Here is a 22,941-nt window from a genome sequence, read left to right as displayed (position 1 = left end):
GAAAGTCATTTTCAATTTGTTAAAATGCATTTTTCCCCCTGTCAGGTGGTGCAAAGAATAAACTCTATCTACTGTACAAAAAGAGGCAAGAAGAGACTAAAGAAGCTTTCACTTTCAAACATAGAAACTGCGTCTCTAAGAGGTAAAGATTTTACCATGATGTAATCTCTCAGAATGTGCTCCAGTTGTTCATGTCCAGACCGAAAAATGTTGTCAGTTGACCCTTTGACATCAACCTGACCTTTTCTCTGTTTGTAGATGACAACAGTGAGAGTGAAAGCGACTCTGATGACAGGTTCAAAGGTGAGGGATCAGCACATATTGCTGAGAGGGCAGTGTGTTTGAGTTGAGCGCTGCTCAGAGACTCTGTCCTTTGAGCAAACGACATCACATGACCCTGTGATTTGTCACAAGTAAATGAAACCTGCTCAAACCTGAGCAGTGTTATTTTACTATTCTTTATATACTATTTTAGTATTTATTAATATTTTGAATTGGCTTTCATTTGTATATTTATATATATATATATATATATATATATATATATATATATATATATATATATATTTTTTTTTTTTTTTTTTTTTTTTTTTCATTTTATTTTTAGTTGTAAATTAAGCTCCACACATGGTCTGTTACATTAGAAATCTTATTACCAGACATGAACATTATATTGAAAATAACCATGTACACACAATATACATACACAGTTCTTTCACATTGTATATGCTGCCTGTGATATCATGTGATTTTTTTTTTTTTTTTTTCACAGCCCACACTCAGAGGTTACTGAAGCTGCAGTCTATGCTGCGAAGTGCACCCAGTTACAGGACGCTGGAGCTGCAGTTGATCGAGTGGCAGGAAAGGGAGCTCTTTGAGTACTTTGTGGTGGTCTCACTGAAGAAGAAGCCCACCAAAAACTCTTATACTCCAGAAGTTACCTACCAGTTCCCCAAGGTGAATATTCTCTGTAAAAAAGAGGAGACACTATGTTTGTTTGACATTTGCACAACATCTGATGCCTACCAACGTGTAGCTGAAGTGAGATATACATCAGTGTTTGTTTAAGGATTCTTTTATCTGCCTCCTTTAGGATCAGTTCTCACAAATTTGCTGTTAAACAGTTTCCAGATAAAGCCTTGATGTATAACTGTATATAATCCTTACTGCTTTCTGAATGTCATTCATATTGAGTGTTTTTTATTCAGATGGTGGAATGTAGTTGTTTGTATATTTGATAACAGATTTTGTATACTACTGTTCAAAAGTTTGGGGGTCATTAAGATTTTTAAAAAAGAGATTAATGCTTTTATTCATTAATACTTTTATCAAAGAATCCTGAAAAAAATGTATCACAGTTTCCACAAAAAATACATTTATAATGCATTATATATTAAAGCTTTAAGTAAAGTGTTACCAGATATTCCAATATAAGGCAATTATTTAAATATTTTTATTAAATAACTTTTGAATGGTAGTTTTGTATGCCATTATATTTATTAGAAACCGGGCTGAAAATACGGATGCTTTGAGCTCTTATCGTTGGGATGTATTGACATAAGTGGTGTAAGCAGGAAATCATTGCCATAGCAATCATGTTTAGTTACAGAGATAGGTTTTTAATTGACTGAGATCTGCTTTAGTGATTGTGTTCTCTTGGGAGGCTGAAGTATGTTGACACTCTGCCCAACAGAGGGTCAACTCTGTCATTGTGCTCTAAACTAGAACAGAGGTCTGATGATGGCATGGGTGGTGATTAGAGCGGGGGATTGACCCCTTGTGTGGTGGAAAAATATTCTGTACATACTTGACTTAGTAATGAAGTATCTAAAGGGATAAAATAAAAAGACTGTGTAAATACATTAGATGGATTTCTAACCAGGTCTTTTCATCTGACCCTCACAGTTAGAGAGACTCACCAAACAGATGAGGGAAGCTGAGCAGAGACTCAAGGCTATCCCGCAATTCTGCTTCCCTGATGCCAAAGACTGGAGCCCTGTGTCTGAATACAACAGGTATCACTGTTTCCTTGTATGTAGGGATGCTCTGATATAGAGCAAGATTATGTCCCACTTCCACCAAAAATATGTTAGATTTTATCCCTCACCCATCAGTAACTTTCAGGTTTTGTCCAGTTCCCGCCCACAAAAGCCAGTACAAAGAGGTCTACGCTGATTTTTCAGTCCTGGTCCGGTTAGATTCTGTCTTGTTCTGGGGTCTATAGGCATTTTTTTTCCAATTTCTAAACACACAACGCTTCAAATATTAGATAATTATATTTTGCGGGGGCCCACGACTCATTTCTTTCTCCTGCTTCCCACACACATATCAGTATCTTCCCTCCCATATTTGCACTCAGCATGGGATTGCAGACCTCTATACTATTATTAAAATTCTGTCCTATACTGATAAGCTGTTAATTGTTATAATGACATTTTGATGTCCAGTATAAAATATTGATAACTATTCATGATGAGAAAATTCAATAGTTGAGATGAGAAAATCCATATAATAGAGAAATAGGAATAGTGCTCTTAAAAAGTCTTAGATGTAATCTAGTGCTGGGCCTTTAAGTTAGTGCTAAATGATGACATCCACAATTAAATATAAAAAATCGACTTAAGAAATATAAAAAAAATCCAGTAGCCTTGCTCCAACATGTAGTGTAGTTGTGCTTCATCCAACCCTAGTTCAAATCCTGGCATGTGGTCCTTCTATTTTGCTGCCTGTCCACTCTTCAACTATCCTATCTGAATAAAGGCATTAAAAAGATAAAAATAAATCACTAATATTGGCTGATAACCAAAATATCACGCAACCCTACTTGTATGTCTACATTTCCAACATTTGGTGGTTTTACTGTACATTTAATAGCAAATTTAAGAGCACAAAACACATTTTGGGCAACAACAACAAAAAAAAGCTACTTTCAAGAGCAATTTTATAGAGATTTGTTGGAATGGCACTTCAATCAAGACAATTACCCTATATTACACTACTCTATACTACATTATGAACAACACTATCCCACAATCAATTCATCAACTGAACTGAAACATTGCGGTTTCAATTTAAACTTCCAGAAGTATTCGCAGTCCAGTACCTCATGTCATAAACTCTTGCAACTCTTGGTTTTTTGCAAACATCTTAGCTGCCTGATAAAGTCTTCTAACCACAGGATACGCCTCAAAGGCAAAGCCTTCAGTCTCAATTGCATTTCTTCTCAAGTGGTTTTAAACACTTTTTCTTCTTATCACTTGATCTGCATGGGGGTTTGGGTACTAATGGTGGCTGTCTTTGATTTGCTATAGTGAGACCTTCTCTTTCATGCTCACCGGAGAAGATGGCAGTAGACGCTTTGGGTATTGCAGACGGCTTCTGGTAAGTCTTTTTATCATATTATGGATGCTTTTCTTGCTCCTTTTGTTTTTGTTAGTATAACCTTACGTATACTGTATATTACATCACACGTAATTAAAGGCCAAGCATATGGATAGAGGTTTTGGTCAGTCACTTGAGTAAGTGTTTGGTTTGCTCTTTTTTTGTGCTCAAAAAGAAACAGATTCTCGTAAAGTGTCTCCTCCGGTTTAATGAGAGTTTCTCAGGAGACACATGGAAATGCAAACCATCAAAAGATGTCGTTGTACCGTAAGAATCGGTCATGTATTTGTGTCCTTTGGAGTTTTGTGGTGATTATTGTTTTTGGACGTTGTAGTGAACTGCATGTTTCTTGTTTTTTTTTAATGTGGTGCTTTTTCTGTACATTATTATTATTATTATGAGTTATACATACGTTTTGCATTAATGTGCATGTTAATGATTATCTGTGGTTTGAGAATGACATTAAAGCATTTCATACATCTTTACGCTTGTTCTGCAGATAAAAGAAGATAAATGTGTAATTGATATTCTTTAGTAGCTGTTAACAGTTTTAGCTGTTGCTTGTTCAGAACTTGCTTTTATAGATGTGGCCTTGTGTTGTTCGGTTTTAGATTTAAAGTGATTTGCTTCATTATTGGCTTGTGGGATTTTTTAGCTTCTATTATTTCTCAGCTCGTCTTTTCAAGCGTCTGAATGGCCCAGTGGAGAGAAGTGTTGACTGTGTTCCCTGCAGGGAGGAAGTCCAGGGGCTGGCATGAGGGCGGCATTCCTGAGGATTTGAACCCAGCTCCACATGCTTGAATTAATCATCCATTTGTAAAAAGTCAGCAGAGGAGAATTGCATACCTAATATGGACAAGAGGAATGGGATTCTTTGTGTGTGTGTGTTTTGAGAGACACTAACCTGGTTGGACTCCTAGAAAATAGCCAGACTTTCGATTGTTTAGTGAATTGCGTGTGACAACTCATTCGTTTTGTGGAACTGCACCTGTGCTGTGTTTACACTGGACATTCTGCATCCATTTTAGACTCGAACCATGCACTATTTCATGTTTTTAACTTTAGGTTATGAATTGAATACTAAAACATAGTTCATAAAATGTTGAGTGGGATGACAATGTTTAAAGGGGGTAACTATTTTAATGATTCCATCCATTACGTTTTAAAGAAAAGCTTTAAAAGAAATCCATTTAAACAGCATGAAACTACGGCTCTCATTTTAACTCACCTAAATCCCTTTGATGTGGTTTTTAAGTTTTCAAGCTGCAATTTTGTGAGCAGCAAAGTTCTGCTCTCTCTCTCTCTCTCTCTCTCTCTCTCTCTCTGTCTTTATTTTAGTGGTACTTGCTAAACCGACCATCACTATTGATACTTATCAAGTCCCACAATGTTTTTAATACTGACATTAATGATGCCTAAAATATGCAATATGTTGAGAAGTCTGATATCTACACTCGTTCAAAAGTTTGGAGTCAGCAAGTTGTTAATCAATGTGATCAACTTAAATGTGAATGCAACTCAAAAGTGACAGAAAAGACATTTATAATGTTACAAAAGGTTTCTATTTCAAACAAATGCTATTCTTTTAACTTTCTATTTATTAAAGAATCCTGAAAGAATGTATCACAGTTTTCACAAAAATATTAAGCAGCAGAACAAATGTTTTCAACATGTATATTAATAAGAAATAATTCTTGAGCACCAAATCAGCTTATTTTGGATTTAAAGGATTACGTGACACTGAAGACTGAGGTAATGAATGTAGCTTTGCCATCACAGTGATAAATGACATGTTAAAATAGAAAACATTTATTTTAAATTGTAATATTATTTCACAATATTTCTGTTTTTACTGCATTTTTTCTCAAATAATTGCAGCTGTTTTGAGCATAAAAGAATCTTTTAAAAATAATTAAATAATCATACCCACCTCAAACTTTTGAATGGTAATTTCCACTACAGTAGGTGATAAAACCAATCCCATATACTTGTGCTGAAGGGCCTGAGCCATATCTAGGAACCAGAATATCATAAAGACTTGTGGGATGGGCTCTCAGCCACCCAAAACAACTGCATAGTCTAAAAAGTGATCTTCTAGAAATGCCCTGGCAACCATCCACAATACCCTAGTGTCATGGCAGCGACTTTTGTAGGTGCAAATACCACTAAAATCTGGTTTCTTCTCTCATAGTTATGATTTAGTACCATATTTTACTGAAATCACCTGGATGCTTTCATGTGTTGCGTACCCCCCAGTTACTTCAGGTGATGATTTAATTGCTTGTGTAATCTTTTCCCCCGCACCTGCAGCCGAGTGGGAAAGGGCCTCGCCTTCCTGAAGTGTATTGTGTCATCAGTCGACTGGGCTGTTTCAACCTGTTTTCCAAGGTGAGCTCAGGCTTGTTCATACACACACACACAGACACACCTCCACACTGTCTTTCTGGCTGTCGGACATGGGCACAGCTGAAGCGAGGCTTGTGCTGGCATTGAGGAACATTCAACTTGGTACATCTGTCTTTCTCACTAGCCTATTAAACCACTGTTATTTCCTTCACTTCCACCTTCCACTCATTGGAAAGTAAGGAAGAAGTATAAAACCATCCTGGATCCAACCTTGGTTATCATAATATTCAGTGGAAATCTGAACTGCATGTTTTCGTCAATCTTGGAAAAAAAAAAACCTCATGTAGCTGATGAAAACCATGACTTTCTAGTGACAGGTTAGAATTCTAGAGACTTCCATACACAATTATGAAAGGAAAAAAGAAACAGACCACATGAAATTGATCACTGTTCTGTAATGTATAAGTCTAGTGTATAAGTCTAGTCTAGCAGTGTTACAATCTACATGTGATGCCTTTTAGCACTGGTGTGTTCTCCATCAACTAGAGCTGCACGATTCTGGATAATTTGAGAATCATGATTTTTTTTTTTTTGTTTCAAATAGAGATCATGATTCTCCCATGATTCTGAACAGACAACTAAATAAAATAACATGTAAATTACTAGATGTTCTGACAGAATATTAATTGCTGCAATCAATTTAATTTAATTAAATGTTTAATTAATTAGAATAAATATTTAAAAAATGGTTTGAATTAATGATTCATTGACTAACTCAGACACTTCACTTCTTTCATTACTGGATGAATCAGTGTTCCCATTCAATCGGTTCACTCAGTACAACACATGACTATGGGATATCGCGCTCTTGCGGCATTTGCTGAAGACACCTTTATTCACACCTGAAAGGCCAATGACGCATGACGACATGGGTGGGGTTACCTGTCCAAAGCGTAAAAATGCAGTTGCATGCATCATTCCCTTTGTTCTTCAGCTCTTCACCATGCTGCTAAAACACCATCACGCCACATCTTTACAAGAAGGAATGCCCATGGTGGTAATTCTTGTCGAAAGGCAGAAAAGAGAAAGTTTTAGCACAAGTTTAGTTTTGCTAATGAAGGGCTAGTAAGCTTTTCTCACACAAAATGTCCAAACACAGCAATGGTTCCCGCCCCTGTCCTATGATGTGGTTATTTATTATCTGAAAAAGATATTCAAGAGCACTGCGTGATGTGTTTGGGTGATTTTCCATGGCAAGCTGTCTCTCTCCAACACCGGGGCGTGTATGCACTGCCGGCAACTCTGTCGTTTGACACTTTGACACTAGCATTTGTTGAGCGTGTATTCGGTGGCAGCGGCCAGGCACGGTCTGCTTCTGTCCATGGGGGCTGATCCGGCTCTAGCCGTTTTCGAGGAGGCCTCTGGGACTTGGGGCGATAGTGTGGAAGCCGAGGAGGTTGTGGGTGATTTTGACTGCTCCTGAGTTTAATCAGGATTTTAAGTGTCATGAAGATAACTGTCTCGCTTGATGCGGGCTAGGAAGTCTTCGGCAACATTTTTCAAGTGGGGCAAATCACGGCCTTCCCCTCACCCTCCGAGGCGGCGGATGGAAGTGATGTGATGGAGGATCCTTCCATTAAGCTGTATTGGAGAGCGGCAGGAAAGCTGTCGGTGGAGTGGCCTGCCCTTCCCCGATTCAGAAAAGTTTGCGCTTTGGCAGGGTTCTATTTGTCTCCTGTACAAATAGCGGTAAGAACACACCTGCTGCTTTACCCAGATTGTGTGCATTTGACATCAGTGGATTTGATCAATGCATATTTTCATATCACAATCCACCCAGGGCACTGAAAATTCCTGGACTGCATATGAATTTCAGGTCCTGCTGTTCGGGCTTTCCCTAGCACTGCGCATATTCACGAAATGTGCAGAAGAGGCATTGGTTCTGCTGCGTCATCAGGGCATGAGAGTGTTTGCTTATTTAGACGACCTGCTCTTGGCTGCAGGAACAAGCAGTGTTGCAAACACAAGCACTTGTCCCCCATTTATGAGCTCTGGGATTCTTAATAAATATCAAAAAGAGCTTCCCGGTTCTGTGTCAGTGGATTTCGTATCTCGGTTTAGAGATAGATTCAGAACAGAACACAGCTATGCTGTCAGTACGGAGGGCCGAGGGTTTTTGCAGCTACCTGAGTCTTTTTCAGCTGGGCAGGCGAGTGTGGTTTCTTACAGTGTTGAGACTGCTGTGGCTTATGGCCTCAATGATAGCAGTCATTTGGCTGGGTCTCCTCTTTTCTGAGCATTGGTCTGAATGCCACGCGGACAATAACGCCATCGTGCATTCGAGCTCTGATCCCCTGGGGAACCCCAGGTCTGTTGACAGAAGGAATTCCTCTGGGCAGAGCTATGTGGTGATGACAGATATGGGTCCAGTACATGGATGGGGAGCTCTGTAAGTGGAGAGTGGTCGACAGCGCTGAAAGAGTGTCATATAAACAATTTGGAGTTTCAGGTGGTTCTTCTGGCACGGAAACACTTTGCTCAGCGCTTGCAGGGCAAACATGTTAGTCAGAACGGACAACACAACAGTGATGACGTATATAAACAGACAAAGGGGTACTCGCTCTCTTCCCCTGTTGCAACTGAAACAAACTCTCCTGATATGGGCTAGAGAACATTTAGTGTCACTTAGGGCAGTACATGTTTGAATGGTAGGGCAGACCTGCTGTCCAGAGGGGAACCAAAGGTCACAGAGTGGTGCTTGCACCCGCGAAATATGGGCACAGATCTGGAATCGGTTTCGGCAGGGCCGAGGTGGATCATTTTGCATCTGCTGAGAATGCACACACCCTCTTTTTTTCAATCACAGACAGCAGCGCCCCGCTGGGGGTGGATGCCCTGTCACATGTTTGGCCCAAAACCCTACTGTATGTGTTTCCGGCAGTGGAATTGACACAGCCCAGGCCCGTTACAAAATCAGTGGTGCCATCATGGGAACTGATTGTTGTTCTGGAGGCTATGTGTGAACCTCCATTTGAGTCTAAAGACATGGTGAATTGGACAGTCAAAAAATTGCCTAAGTCTCTGTGAGAGCCCTGTGATTGACTGGCCATCTATCCAAGGTGCTTTCCCCTGCCTCTGGCCTAGGAAACTGGGTAGGCTCCAGCCCTATGACTTAGAAGGTCGTATTAGGAATAGAGAGAGAGAGAGAGAGAGAGAGAGAGAGAGTGCTCAGTCTGTACTTACTGCAGGAGCTTTAAGCCAGGGGCCGTCGCTCCCTTAAAAACGTGGATATGTGGCAGTACTGGTCCCTTTACATTTAGTTTAGTGGACTTTTCGGGGTGTGCATATACGTTGAGTTATGCATATAACTACTGTTCCCAGAAGGAGGGAAATGGAGGCTTGGTGAAGAGTTGCACCCATCAAAGGGAATGACGTATGCAACTACAGCAAATGGCTCAAAAGCACAATATCCCATAGTCATGTGTTGTACCTTGTTTCCCTCCTTCTGGGAACAGTAGTTATATGCATAACTCAACGTTTTTGAATGAATGAATGATTCAATTACTCACTTATAAATACTTCACTTGTTTAATTACTGAATAAATCAGCATTTTTGAATGATTCTCTTGAATGAATGATCACTACAGCAGACATTTCACACATTTATATCTGAACTATAAAGTTTGATCACAGTATTTCTGTGATAATTTGAATTATTGTAAGACATAATGATACTGTGTGGTTGAAAAGACTGTTTCATTCTTAAACATAAGCGCAAATGCAGATGTTCCAGTATGATTTTGTCAAAGGTTTAATAGACAGAGCCATGTTGTTGTCATTTAGGAATAAGATTTTTAGGAATTTAGGAATATATATATATATTTTTAACGATTAATCGAGCAGCTCTACCATCAGCTTATTCATCTTTCATTTATTACAGATCCTTGATGAAGTGGAGAGGAGGAGAGGGATCTCGGCTGCATTGGTGTATCCTTTCATGAGGAGTGTGATGGAATCTCCTTTCCCAGCACCAGGCAAAACCATAAAAGTCAAAACCTTCCTGCCTGGAGCAGGAAATGAGGTTAGATCCTTATATAATTTAGACTGTTGTGTTATCTGCTGTAGTTTATTCAACACTTATTGAAGCACATCTGAGATCTGAATCCTTAAATACTACATGTTATCAAAACTGACCCTATTCAGGGTTCAACAGTAAGGCCAGCAGTTTACATTTTTACTTTCCCTGCCAACAGTTTCACTGGCCTCAACACAAAATGATTCATTTTCTTTACATAGAAACAAAATTATAATTATACAATTATTTTTATTATTATACAGGAAATAGCCATAAATTCATAACATTTTTGCTGGAGAATGATGGCATACATGGCAAAACATACTTCCGTAATAAATGTCTCTGGTCCTATTGTGCATGATTCATTAGTGTACAGTATGTTATTCTTAAATTGTTTTTATAATAATTATAAAAAATCTTTCAGCAAAATGTAATAATTTTCTCTGCCTCTGAAACGACTTTTTCTGCTCCATGCATGGGGGGGGGGGGGGGGGACAAAATTAGCCAATAATAATATTTTCAATTTTCAATTTCCATGTGTGTTTTTTTTTTTCCACAGGTGATTGAGTTACGGAGGCCCATGGACTCCAGACTGGAGCATGTGGACTTGGAAAGTCTGTTCAACTGCCTGAGTGTACGACAGGTGGTACGTGTTTTTGCCTCTCTGTTGCTGGAACGAAGGGTCATCTTTGTGGCTGACAAGCTGAGGTGAGAAACCCTTGTGTGTTAGCTCAAGTGTTTGAGTTATCATGCGACTAGCCTTTGAGCCAATGAATATGAACCATCAAGTGTAGGCAGCATATCATCTCATGTAACACGCTCTTCATTCCCATGAGAAAGTTCTTGCTTTTTTAGCCCAAACATGGTCAAACAGTCCTCCCAAATGGATCTGTGTTTCTAAGACAAGCAGACCACTGTGACAACAGCAGTCTTGAGTGTGGCCTAACAGCAGATGTTCTCAATAACCTCTTTTTCACTGATGTGCAGTGTCACTTCCAGTTTTCCGTCTGCTCATTCAGAGCCTGTAAAATAACATCTGCTACACATAAAAGATTTTTATCTTTTTGGGTCATATTTTTTCTCCTCCTGTTGGTGATTTTTGTTGCTATAGTTGTTGTTTTTCAGAATCAGACCTATTCCTTTCTCAATTTTCAAGTTAGACATTCAAGTTCAGTGATCATTACAATATAAGAGGACAAAGTTTAGGAAAACATTACATATTTGTCTGTGACCATGGGGATTCTGAATGGAATACCAATCATAGTATGGGTCCGAATGTTCCAGTCAATCTGTTTGGACTTATCTGGGCAGAAAATAGTTGTTTTCGGGCCCAGTTCTGTTATGTCTGTCAGTGTCCAACCAGTGCATATGGCAAATAGCAGCCTTCCACTGTGGTTTTGGTTAAAGGGTGACCCAGCGGCTGCTCCATGCAGGCCACTGCTAAATTCATCAGAGGAGGCATATTTGACCACACCCTCTAACACTGGGCAGAAGTCCCAGGAGTCCCCGCTGATCTAAATGCAGAAGTGGGTCAGGGCAGAGACAGGGTTTTGATTCTGTTAGGGACGTTATGGTCCCTGGAGGTTTCTGCACCCCCCTCTGAGCCTTCGTGCTTGGTCACGGAAGCTTGTGGCCGGGCATGGGGGGTCATTAGGGAGTAGGTTATTTGTGAAAGCTTAATCTCCACAAATCATCAGCCAGTTTAAACAAACAGCAGCGGGTGATGTGGGGTGGGCAGTTACTGTGAAGGAAGGAATGCACTTCCTGTGTGAGTGACTGCTCGTTTCTCTCCTCTAATCGGTGGCCATATTGTCACAGGGTGACGGGTGTTGCTTAGTTACAAAGGTTATTTGGACAAGCTCCTTTATTTGTACAGTTTTTGGTTGATTCGATAAGTGTGTTTTGATGCTCCTTAAAAGTATGAATAATTTGTGTTTTTAAAATGACATCAACACTGTAATGTGAATGAATCATACCTGTATGGTTTTTTCGAAGTTGGACTAACAAACCTAGATTATGCCATTGTAGCTTGGTGCTTCATCCAGTATTGTATGCATGTTCTCGTCATTCTCAATCAAGGGGCCAGTAGTCTTGCGTAGCCAGACCTTCAGACTGACGGCAGAAGGTCTGGACTCCATAGCAGCTTTCATTGGCCAAGGACCAATCACAAAGCAACCAATCACAGTTCGTTTTGTTCTGCGTCATGTTTAGTGGTGTGAAAATGTAACGTTGATGTCCCTACAATAGTGTGTAAAACTATTGTGTAATAGTGTAAAACGTATTTTAAAGAGTCTATGTCGCTAACTTAACATACTTCACATACTTTCGAAAATCCAGAGTTTAGTCGATCCTGATAATCGCTCATTGTCACAGACGCAGGCTTTCTGCTTCCGTTTGGCATCACGGCAGCTTTGTTACCAGGTCGTTAAAGAACACAAAATGCACGTCTCCCAGAAATCTTGTAGAAATCAATCAGATGACGACTTCGAAACTCCCGAAGTGTTTCCAATTTTGTGTGCCATATGCATCAGACGTTCAGCAAGCGGTCCGTGGGAGTGACGTCTGGAGCTGAAACTAAGGGGCCAGGACTCACTAGGGGGCCTCGGCAAACTTCCAAGTAATTTCTGTTAGTTTATTCTCATCAATAACTATAGTTTCTGTTTGTTCCCCAGTTTCTGTTTATAAAAAAAACAAGCAGCTTTGTTATAGTTATAGCAGAAATACTGGGGAATTATTTTACCTTAAATGGGGGACCTTAGAGTAAAAAAGGTTGAGAACCACTGCATGAATCACACTACAATTGGTCTCTGTGTTATCTGCTATATATAGTTTTTTCCCTACGTATGTGAACATACTTGACCTAGATTTGTGTTAAAACATAACCTTTGCCATCTTCTTCTTCTCACATGGTAGACCATGGTTTAGTTCTCATACTTCAGAATATTTGACTCAGAATATAGCAAAACGTGTTTTTTTTTTTTCTTTGAACCAGAGTAACAAAACTAGTATGTTTTCTGTTGTCGTTCAAAGTCCGCTTTTCAAAACCGCTCTTTGTGAATGGGTTTGAATCACACCCATTATCATAATAGATAGAGCTCTAGTTACAACATATTATGCTGTTAAGGCAAGTATTGACATTCCATGGGCTTGGCTCTGTTCAAAACAGGATAGGTGGATTGATGGGATTTGGTCCAGGCCTAGCTGTGTTGCCCAGCAACCTTAGGTGGATTATGGGCAGTGCTAGACTTAGGTAGAAAACCCTCCTTTCTCCCACATCAAGGACATTGCTGCAGCTCTCATGGGAAAGGCCACTGCAATCGAATTCCAAAAATGTCTGCCAACAGTGTATGATGTATGCTTCTGTAGCTTGTAACATATATTTGCGCTCAGGGTCTGACAGAAAGAAAACTCACTCCATGTTAGGCAATGCTTTCCTTGGGATTTCATGTTCATTTTAACCCTTTCCACACTGCATAGACACTTTGTAAAGCTTAAACCGTCCTATTTCTTGTGGCACAGAAAGTAATTGTTTTCGAATCACAAACTTTTCCATTAGCTGTTTGATTGTCTAGGGAGCTCCTCTGCCCAAACCAGACACTGATATTCAATCATGCTGCTGACTGAGTTTCTGTGGGGAGCAGCTTTGATTGTTAATAAAATGAATGTTTTATTACATTAAATTATAAGCAACAATACATTAATTTTATTAAGATTGCATTAGATTTAGTTGTAATTGTTGCTACTGAAATTTCTGTATAATAATATTAGCATTCTGTGTGATTATAAAATGACAGGAAGGATCGAGTTAAACTCTCTGATGTGTGGTCTGGTTTTGTCGTTTCCAGATTACTTCCTTTTTCATGGGTACATTGTGTGTTCAAATTTTGGTGTAGCTGTAGACGTCTTCCTCTAGTAAGTGAATGTTGTTGTTGAATCCGAGCACAGAGAGCCAGGTGGAAAAATGTTTTGTGTCCCAGACAAGTAGAAAAGAAAAAGAGACGGAAGGCCTTTAGGCAAATGTATTACAGTATTGCCAAGTTGGCCAGAAATTTTGTGTGTGGCTAGTTTCGGAAATAAACAAGCCAAAAACATGAAGATTGAAAAGCTAAAAAAATGTTTGACTTTTGTTTAAATAAACTGGTCATTATACTAAATGTGTCTCATGTCCTAGCTGAATGTTCTAGCTATTTTTTTCCTTCTCTATTTTTCTCGTCTTGTTGTAATTTCAGTTGTTTTATTATCACAGGAATAAGTTTCAATGTATTGCATAATGGTGGGAACATAAAATTTACATCAACTTTTGCATAAACCTTGTTATTGCGGCCTTTTTCATCCACGTATTGCATGTCACCACTGGTTAAACATGCAGAAGCTCTCGTTAAATATATAGAATTACTTTCAAGGCTCTTTTTCCAGATTCCAGCCAGCCATCCAAAATTACCATTATTTTTAGGAGTTATGAAAGATGCAATATTCATTAGAATCTAATTCAGCTAGGCTGGTTAAAAGAAAGCACATGTATTTTTGCTCCGATTTGGATCTTGAATTTTCATCCTTGAGCTGCTTCTGTTGCAAATTATTCTTTTTAGGGCTAGCTCACATTGCTCACAATAGACAATCCAATTCCACTGGTCTAGTGTGTTATTTTTTTTTTGTATTATTTATGTTCTATGATAGTTTTTAATAATGTTTTGAAATTCAGTATTTATTTTATTAATTTGTCTTTGTAATTTTATGTGCTTTTGGCATTTTTATTAGATTTACCCTTGGTTACATTAGACAAAGCATAAGCCTAGTCCCAAACTAAAATGCATGTTTGAGCTGTTTTAACTGAAATCAACTTCCACTGACATATTTTAAAATATGTCATTGCCATTGTTTCAACTGGAAAAAATTGTTCTAAAAGCGATTCCAACGATATCGTTCCTCTGTGCCGTTATCATTTATTGAGGCTTTCGCACTGGGGGAACCTTTTCATAGTTTCTAGAACTATTGGATGAAGTTCCCGGATTTTGTCGTGTTCACACTGCAGGCACTAGAAACGATTTTAGTTCTAGAAAATCATTTTGGGGGAACTAAATTAGCTCCTACTTCAGAGTGTAGGGTCTAAACCAGCACTGTAGGAACTACCAGTGACGCAAGTGTACGTTGATTGGCCAAACGCATGTCAAACACTGGCACCCGGCATTTTTAACAAGCTGTGTAAACATATACTTACTGTACCCCACGAACATGGAAAACAGCGATAACGGCATTTACCTGTTGTCTGCGGGGTTGTTCTTTTCGCAGCCTCAATGATATGTAATAGGCCTAGCGTTACTGCAAGTTGTAATAGGAGATTTCGATATTTAATCGTGTAAATTATGCTTTTACATTCCATCTCCGTTATCACGAAACCAACGAGACACAACAAATGCAGCTCCGATCACAGCGTCCTCCATCCATCGGTTTTTGATGTTTGCAAATGCCTTGCTTAAAGACACCGCTGTCTGCCGCTTCAGAGTTCCTACTGTCGGTGCAAATGCATGTACGAAAATGGCCCGGGAGAGAAATTAGTCCTCTGGGAACTATCCTAGTGGCTAGTTTCTACAACTGAGTTCTTAGAACTACCTGGTGCGAAAGCCCCTATTGTTGTGGTGTGGCCTCTGCTGTTCCTTTATATTTAGAATGATTTTTATAACTATATATGTATCATTATTGTTATAGTTATTGTCCTTGAGTTGATCAGCAAGAATAAAGGCCCCTTCACACCAAGTTCTCAAATGAACTTATAATAGCTGTTATAGTACAATATAATATCTTTTGCATCTTTGGTTCAGTGTACAGGTGTAAAGTAAGTGTTCAGTGTAAAGGATATTTCATTCGGTTGGTGTGTTTGTAGACTGTTTTTGTGCGCATACCAGCTATCTATGGCTGTCCGGTCCAGGCAAGAGTCAGTCACTAGCTAGCAGCAACCCTCTATCCTTGTTATTTGGTTCCTGCAGGATTTGGGCAGCATAGAACAGTGTTTGGACAGGTCTAAAGTTCCGTCTTCATCTTTTCCCATGAGTACTTGCCTCTGAGGCCTCAGTTATGCTGACATTCCAGGTATCAGCTATCAGAATCTGCCTGTCTCGCCTGTGGCTAGGTTTTTAAAATCTGCCTCTCTCTGTTCCCAGTGTGAACATGCCAGAATGCAGGATGCAGGCTCACACACACAGACATTCAGACACCCACATAGGGTGTTTTAAGCACAGGCCATGAAATGTAATCTTTTGATTTGATTAAAAATGCAAACTGATATTTGTTTCTCTTCTAAGAACACAAATGAGCAGTATTAGAGCTGCAATTATGTTTAGTTTACTGTCAGCATACCAAATTTGATCATTGGGTTCAGTCCTGATCCTCTCTAATTCATGGCTGGAGTCAGTGTGTTTCTGATGGTTTATTTTCTCGGCCTCTGTATACATGGGCTTGTGTGGTGGATGGGACAAAAAGAGATGAGAGTGAGAGAAAGAAAGGTCAGCCACTATCAACAAGCTTGGGACCGTGAGAAGGCCACTGTGGTATTTGTAACTTTGTGCTTAGCCTTAGCTGTAATATCTCACGGCTGCTTTAACATCACAGAGTAATTTAAGGCTCTGAGGACCGTAATTTGCAAACATGATGTATGAACGAGAACGATTGTGTGTGGTTACAGTGTGGTAGCCCATCATGATATCATCTTTACCATATCACCCTGAAGATACAGAGTCTTGCATACATCCTGTTCCACTTACCATGGGTAATGTGGTAGTGTAGATGAGGTACCATTTGAGTACAAAACACACACACGTTTGTTTTTGTGAATTGTGGGGACATTCCATAGGCGTAATGGTTTTTATACTGTACAAACTGTATTTCCTATCCCCCTACACTACCCCTACCCCTAAACCTACCCATCACATGAAACTGTGCACATTTTTACTTTCTCAAAAAAACTCATTCTGTATGATTTATAAGCCTTTTGAAAAATGGGGACATGGGGACATGTCCTCATAAGTCAACCTCTCCTTGTAATACCTATGTCATTCCTATGTCATTGTACAAATTTGTGTCCTGATATGTCACAAAAACAAACACACACACACACAACACTGATTTGCTGATTGTCTTGTGGAAACATTTTATCCTTTGTGTTGGAACATTTCTACTTATTTACTGGTAAAGTTTTGACAGCTGTAATGTAATGACAATTTGCAACCCCCCACCCCCCTCCCGCCCTTGTGTCATCATAAAACCTCATAGATTTCCGTTCTAAAGGGATAGTTCACCTAAAAATAAAAATTCTGATAAAAAACACAAATTAAGATATTTTTGATAAAATCCGATGGCTCCTGAGGGCTGCATTGAGAGCATGTCTGTGCATTTCTGTATATGTATTTGTTTGTTTATAAACTGAAGTATAAATTATTTTCTGTGGTAATGTTGGACACGTGGACGTGTTTTATGTGTGTGTGTGTGTGTTTCCACGGGGTTTTATGTAACTAATGTCTTGAATGACACCGTCACAATGTGAATAATATTACAGGAGTCTATTTAATGCCACTGGATATTTTCTTTTGTTGCTCTCATAATCACAGATTCCATTGTCCCCTCACTAAAGCCAAAATAAACTGGAAAATCTGGGCTCAATATACTTTTTCCAGAACAGGATTTGCTAAGAAGGTGTGTGAGATTTTGTAAAAGCTCGGTGATTGACTGTGTGCTTTTCTCTTTCCCTACAGTACTCTTTCCAGCTGTGTTCATGCGGTGGTGGCTTTGCTCTACCCGTTCTCCTGGCAGCACACCTTCATCCCTGTGCTGCCCACCTCCATGGTGGACATTGTCTGCTGTCCCACGCCTTTCCTAGTGGGTATTTTGTCCAGCTCACTGCCAAAGCTCAAGGAACTACCTGTGGAGGAGGTACGGACACTACCCAAACACTTGATATGTCTTGTCACAAACATTGCAACAGCTATGGTGTTGTCACCCATCTTGTTTGTTGTAATAGGATACTTTGTCAAGTGTGTACAACGTGCGCTTGGCTGTGTACCAGCCTAAATGAAACAGGTTTGTCTGAAAAACTGTCATCAGATTCAGGGAGATAACGCATGCAGTCTGTGCACAAATATATAAATTCATATTAGGGCTGCACGATATATCAGAATAAAGACTATATCACAGTATGGCTTAGTGCTATTGTCAAATAGCCTGCCAAAATAAAAGCTCGATGATCTACAGTTTGAAAATGAAGAAATTAACATATAAATATTAGTACAGTAAAATAAAATTATTTTCTTTTATTTCTCCAAACTGTTTAGCCCTAAAAAGATTTTGCACACACACACAAAAAAATCTTTAAAATAAAAGGATTTTTTTGTTGTTGTTATTTTTACTTTCTACACAGATGCACTTCCCAACAAAATTACCCCAGTAATTCTAGAATGATTCATTCTTTCAAGATTCAGTCATTTTCCCTTGCTTTTGGAGGTTATTATTCTGAGAGATTTTCCCCTGATCATGACTTTGAATTCCTGTGAATATGGTCACATTGGCAGCTTTCCTTAACAGTTCAATTATGCTCTTACTCTAATAAACTGCCTGAACATTAAACCCTTATGTTGTGTTCTTGCAGTGAATGTGGGGCTAAAGTCATTTTCCCAGGTTCAGAAAGATACTGGAATGAGTAAAATACATGCTAAGTGCAATAACATGCCCAAAAAAACACGGGCCAATTTTTGCGTATGAGCCTTTAATGTGGCGTCAGCTTCATAAGCCTAGCTCAGCATTCCTGGCCAGGCTGTTGCCTTCTCCCCTCTAAATTTTCCCAACTGGGAGAGTGTTGTTGTTCCCAGCTGCCCATAGGACATTGCCAGCTACAGAGTCTTTGGCATTTAGTGCATTTGGCAGGACTCGTCTTCAGTACTTTTTTCAAATTGCACTTTGGACATTAGTGCACTTGTAATGGCCATAAGGGGTGACCCTTTGCAGGGAAAACATCTGGAAGCACACCAATTTGTGGTCTTTGTCATTTTTAACACTGCATTTTTAAATGGGTGTCAGGCTCCATCTGTTTTGGATCAACTTCTGGAAATATTGTGACTCCCAAAACAACTGAATACAGTGTGACAAAACAGAACGATGCTACTCAATGTTTTAGCCAGTTGAGATTAGGGATGTGCAAGATTGGTCGACTAAACGATACAGCTGCTGCTAGTCGACATTGGAAATACTAGACGTTTACCTTATTTTTAACTTATTTGCACATTTGTTTTGCTTTAAATTTATACAAAAGCTATGTTCGAATTACTGTCATGTTGCTGTTCAATTTTAAAAATGATATATTATTTTGGAAAGTGTATATCTGGACCTTTTACCTCAGATCCGTCTCGTGGCGGGCTCAGAGAAATGTCACTTCAAAAGATGAGCAAGTTGGAAGGATTTTGACTTTTACGGAAACTTTAGGTTGTCATGTTAAAGGATTAGTTCACTTTCAAATGAAAATTACCCCAAGCTTTACTCACCCTCAAGCCATCCTAGGTGTATATGACTTTTTTTATTTCTGATGAACACAACTGAAGAAATATTAATAAATATCCTGACGCATCCGAGCTTTATAATGGCAGTGAATAGGGTTCACGAGTATGAGCTGAAGAAAGTGCATCCAATCCACATCCATCCATAATAAACGTGTAATACACATGGCTCCGGGGGATAAATAAAGGCCTTCTGAAGTGTTTGTGTAAAAAATATCCATATTTAAACAAGTTATGAAGTCAAATATCGAGCTTCCGCCAGACCGCCTTCCGTATTCAACGCACGCAAAAAAAGTAAAACTCTAGCAGTTCACAAAGCTTACGCTACGCTAACTTACAGAAAAAGTGTAACTGGCGCGATTAGGACGATTACGATTAGGTTAGGATTAGGGGTGGGGTTAGGATTAGGCAATGCGATTTTTGTCACTTGTCATGTGTACAGGCACTTTTTATACATAAGAATCCTATTCAAACCTAGATGCACAATCTAACTTTTATTTGAGGAAATCTGTTTATACTGTAATAGGCTGTTGCGTTATTGGTCATGCACTGCCTATTGATTTAGTTGATTTTAATAAATATGTCTAATAATCATAATGCAAGGCAAGCACATCACGTGTATATGACCTGTTTTTCAGTGGCATTCATTATGGGATTTTACTGTTTGATTCATAGAAATCCATCATTTCAAATGGATTGCTTATACAGACAGCTGTTTTTTTGTCTCCTGAGGGTTTGTTAGACTAGTCCACTAGTTGATTCCATAATTTACATTTAAACATTACTGAATTAGTCATGGTGCACCTAACCTAATTGAGATCATTTCTTTATGTTTCAGGCTTTAATGGTCGATCTTGGAACGGACCGCTTCATCAGACAGGTTCGTCCATAAACAATCTGTCCCCGTAAAGTTTGACGCAAACTCTCCCATGGCTGTAGTGCAGCTAATTACGTGTTGTCATTAAGATCTGAGAACAACCGTAATATAAACAAGCGGGCTGTGTCATGTTATGAATCACTGTACGTCGTTACAGCGTTAATCTTCGTACTCTTCCTGTATACAGATGGATGACGAGGCCTCTCTATTACCACGCAAACTGCAAGCTGCTCTGGAGCAATCTCTCGAACAGAGAAACGACATCATCAATCAAGACTCCGACAGCGAATCAGATGAAGGTGAAAAAGCCTGACGTTGTGGCCTTGCCCATCTGTTTTCAATGGACTCGCTAGCTATTTGCATATATTCTCTGACTGTAAAGCAGAACATATGGCTTCACTGTGTTTCATTTCCTATTCAATCTCTTTGTTGTTTTTTTATCCACTGTGAACATGAACCACATTTCATCTTATATTAATATTTTTTGTTTATGCTTGATAAAATATAAATGGCAAGTTTAGTTGCTCTATGATATTGAACAATGAACCTTTCTGATATCCTCTCATTTCACAGAGTGCACCACCTCTTTGAACAGTGTGGTATCAGAGGCCTTCATCCGCTTTTTCCTGGAGACCATTGGCCACTATTCCCTGTTTCTTACCCAGGGTGAAAGAGGGGAGCGCGTCTTCCAGCGCGAAGCCTTCCGCAAGTCGGTGGCTTCGAAGAGCATCCGCCGATTCCTGGGTGTCTTTATGGAGTCTCAGATGTTTGCTGGATTCATCCAGGATAAGGAGATGAGGAAGTGTAGGGCCAAAGGTAAATCGTGCTTGGTCAATTAAAGAAAATGGCTTCTCATAAAACATGATGTCCTATTAGCTTCAGGCCATTCTAAGTGTAATTAGAAACCCACACCCAGCATAATTATACACTACTTGTGTGGGTATTTTTGAGTTAGGGTGGAGGGGTAACTATTATGTTAAAGGGAGATCTTTACTGCCACCCTCTGGTCACCAAAAACAATGCTTTTGACAGAAGCTAAAAAAAAAAAAAAAAAAAAATTAATGGGCATTCTTTCTTTATTTATTTATCAGGTCTATTTGAGCAGAGAGTGGAACAGTATCTGGAGGAGTTACCAGACACAGAACAGAGTGGAGTCAACAAATTTCTGAAGGGTTTAGGTGAGTACAAAACAGCATTTGTGTGACACATATTTAAGGCCGTGTCCACCAAAACGTTTTTTTTTTTTTTTTTCCTAAGGCCAACATATTTTTATTTTTTAATCGTTTTCATTGGGAGCGCCGCATGCTGGACGTTTTTTTCAGGTCGCAAAGAGTTAAAAAATTGTCAACTTTGGGTAAACACTGTCACTTTTTATCCAGCCATCCAAACACAATGGAGGAGGGTTGGGACAAATAACTGACCATATTCTGTCGTTCTTAGAATATACATGCCTCGACCAGATGACTATATTCAAAATCAGATACTAGTGTGTAGTGTATATATATATATATATATATATATATACATACACTGCCCTCCAAAAGTTTGGACACACCCCTGGCAAAGTGTAGTTTTGGACGATATCATCATAAATCCTTATTTTTTGGTGCAAATACATTACAGTAACTTGACATTATCATTGAAGACCATCAATAATAATTTTCATTTTGATTACATAATAATGGCAATATATACATGTCAAAGTCAGACATGCCCCTTTGCCAGCTGTGATGCCTGGTTACTGGTTTAAACTTGGCCCAGGTTTGTACAAGATTTTTGGGTCAGCACACCTTAATAGCTTCAACAATTGATTGCCAATTAAGTTTAGAATACAATGAACCAATCAGAACCCAGTTTAGGTCAGATAGCTGCTAATGGTGGATATTTTGATGAATAGAAAATTTAAGTTTATTCTATGTATAAACTGCTTATATAATAAAATATGTTTTCGTAGTTTGTGTTGTCCCTTGCAAAATTATCACAAATTAAAAAGGATTCATGCCAATATTGCCCACTTTTCCGGGGCGTTTCCAAACTTTTGGAGGGCAGTGTATAAAGATGTCAAGTGCCTGCAGCTAGGCTTTCAGAATTGTGCCTGACATATTCAGCTGGCTAAAAACACTTTGGTGGACACGCGGCCTGAGTATCAACCTTGTTTTATGAAAATTCATATCAGACATAACAACCTGATACACCAAAGTGTCATCTTTTTTTTTCAGGAAATAAAATGAAGTTCCTTCATAAAAAGAACTAAACACTTCACGGTGAAACCAAAAACTGTGGACATTTTCTACAAATGCTACATCTGAAGACCTAACACGGCTAAGTCATGTATGCTGTGTCTTTTGTGTTGACTCTGACGTTTTTATTTGTGTACATATTTATGGAAGCTGTGCTGTTAATCTCACATGTAGCTCTGTTGTTACCTTTCCTGGTACTTGTATATGACACTAGAGAAATAATAGGATGGTACTGAGAGTATGAATGGTTATATTGCAGTATAACCTCCACCCTTAGAGATAACGGTGCTGAGCTGGTTGAGTGTATGAATGGAAACCTGACAGGTGGATGTACAGTGGCTGTGTAGTATTTAACGCTAGAATTTCTCCATGAATTGTATTTTGTACATTTATTAACACATGAAGAGTATAATTACCTTATTTACAGTGTTTAATAAAACAAATCAATAAAGCTTTTTCTGTTAATTTTTCAATCTGCATTAATGA

At 39.0% G+C, this 22,941-nt stretch overlaps 1 protein-coding gene across 7 annotated transcripts in view; it reads left to right on the top strand.

Annotated features, from left to right (window-relative positions):
- The window catches only part of dennd2b (DENN domain containing 2B), a 61,028-nt gene extending 38,108 nt beyond the window's left edge, over positions 1 to 22,920 (top strand). For 6 of the 7 annotated variants that reach the window (XM_048184200.1, XM_048184204.1, XM_048184199.1 and 3 more), the window contains 14 exons: positions 46 to 142; positions 259 to 303; positions 773 to 957; positions 1,906 to 2,015; positions 3,312 to 3,381; positions 5,692 to 5,769; positions 9,668 to 9,808; positions 10,362 to 10,510; positions 17,548 to 17,725; positions 20,177 to 20,218; positions 20,403 to 20,514; positions 20,789 to 21,031; positions 21,307 to 21,393; positions 22,435 to 22,920. In XM_048184200.1, the coding sequence (XP_048040157.1) occupies positions 46 to 142; positions 259 to 303; positions 773 to 957; positions 1,906 to 2,015; positions 3,312 to 3,381; positions 5,692 to 5,769; positions 9,668 to 9,808; positions 10,362 to 10,510; positions 17,548 to 17,725; positions 20,177 to 20,218; positions 20,403 to 20,514; positions 20,789 to 21,031; positions 21,307 to 21,393; positions 22,435 to 22,469 (1,572 nt within the window). In that variant the 3' untranslated portion in view covers positions 22,470 to 22,920. Of the gene's footprint in view, positions 1 to 45; positions 143 to 258; positions 304 to 772; positions 958 to 1,905; positions 2,016 to 3,311; positions 3,382 to 3,556; positions 5,027 to 5,691; positions 5,770 to 9,667; positions 9,809 to 10,361; positions 10,511 to 17,547; positions 17,726 to 20,176; positions 20,219 to 20,402; positions 20,515 to 20,788; positions 21,032 to 21,306; positions 21,394 to 22,434 lie in introns of those variants that run through there. The other variant, XM_048184202.1, reaches the window with a different exon arrangement.
- Positions 22,921 to 22,941: the final 21 nt, after the last annotated feature.

Source organism: Megalobrama amblycephala, linkage group LG3 (genome assembly GCF_018812025.1).
Source record: "Megalobrama amblycephala isolate DHTTF-2021 linkage group LG3, ASM1881202v1, whole genome shotgun sequence".
In the NCBI taxonomy this organism is placed as follows: domain Eukaryota; kingdom Metazoa; phylum Chordata; class Actinopteri; order Cypriniformes; family Xenocyprididae; genus Megalobrama; species Megalobrama amblycephala.
The sequence above is the reverse complement of the archived record's forward strand: the minus strand, read 5'-3'. Positions and strand labels throughout refer to the sequence as shown.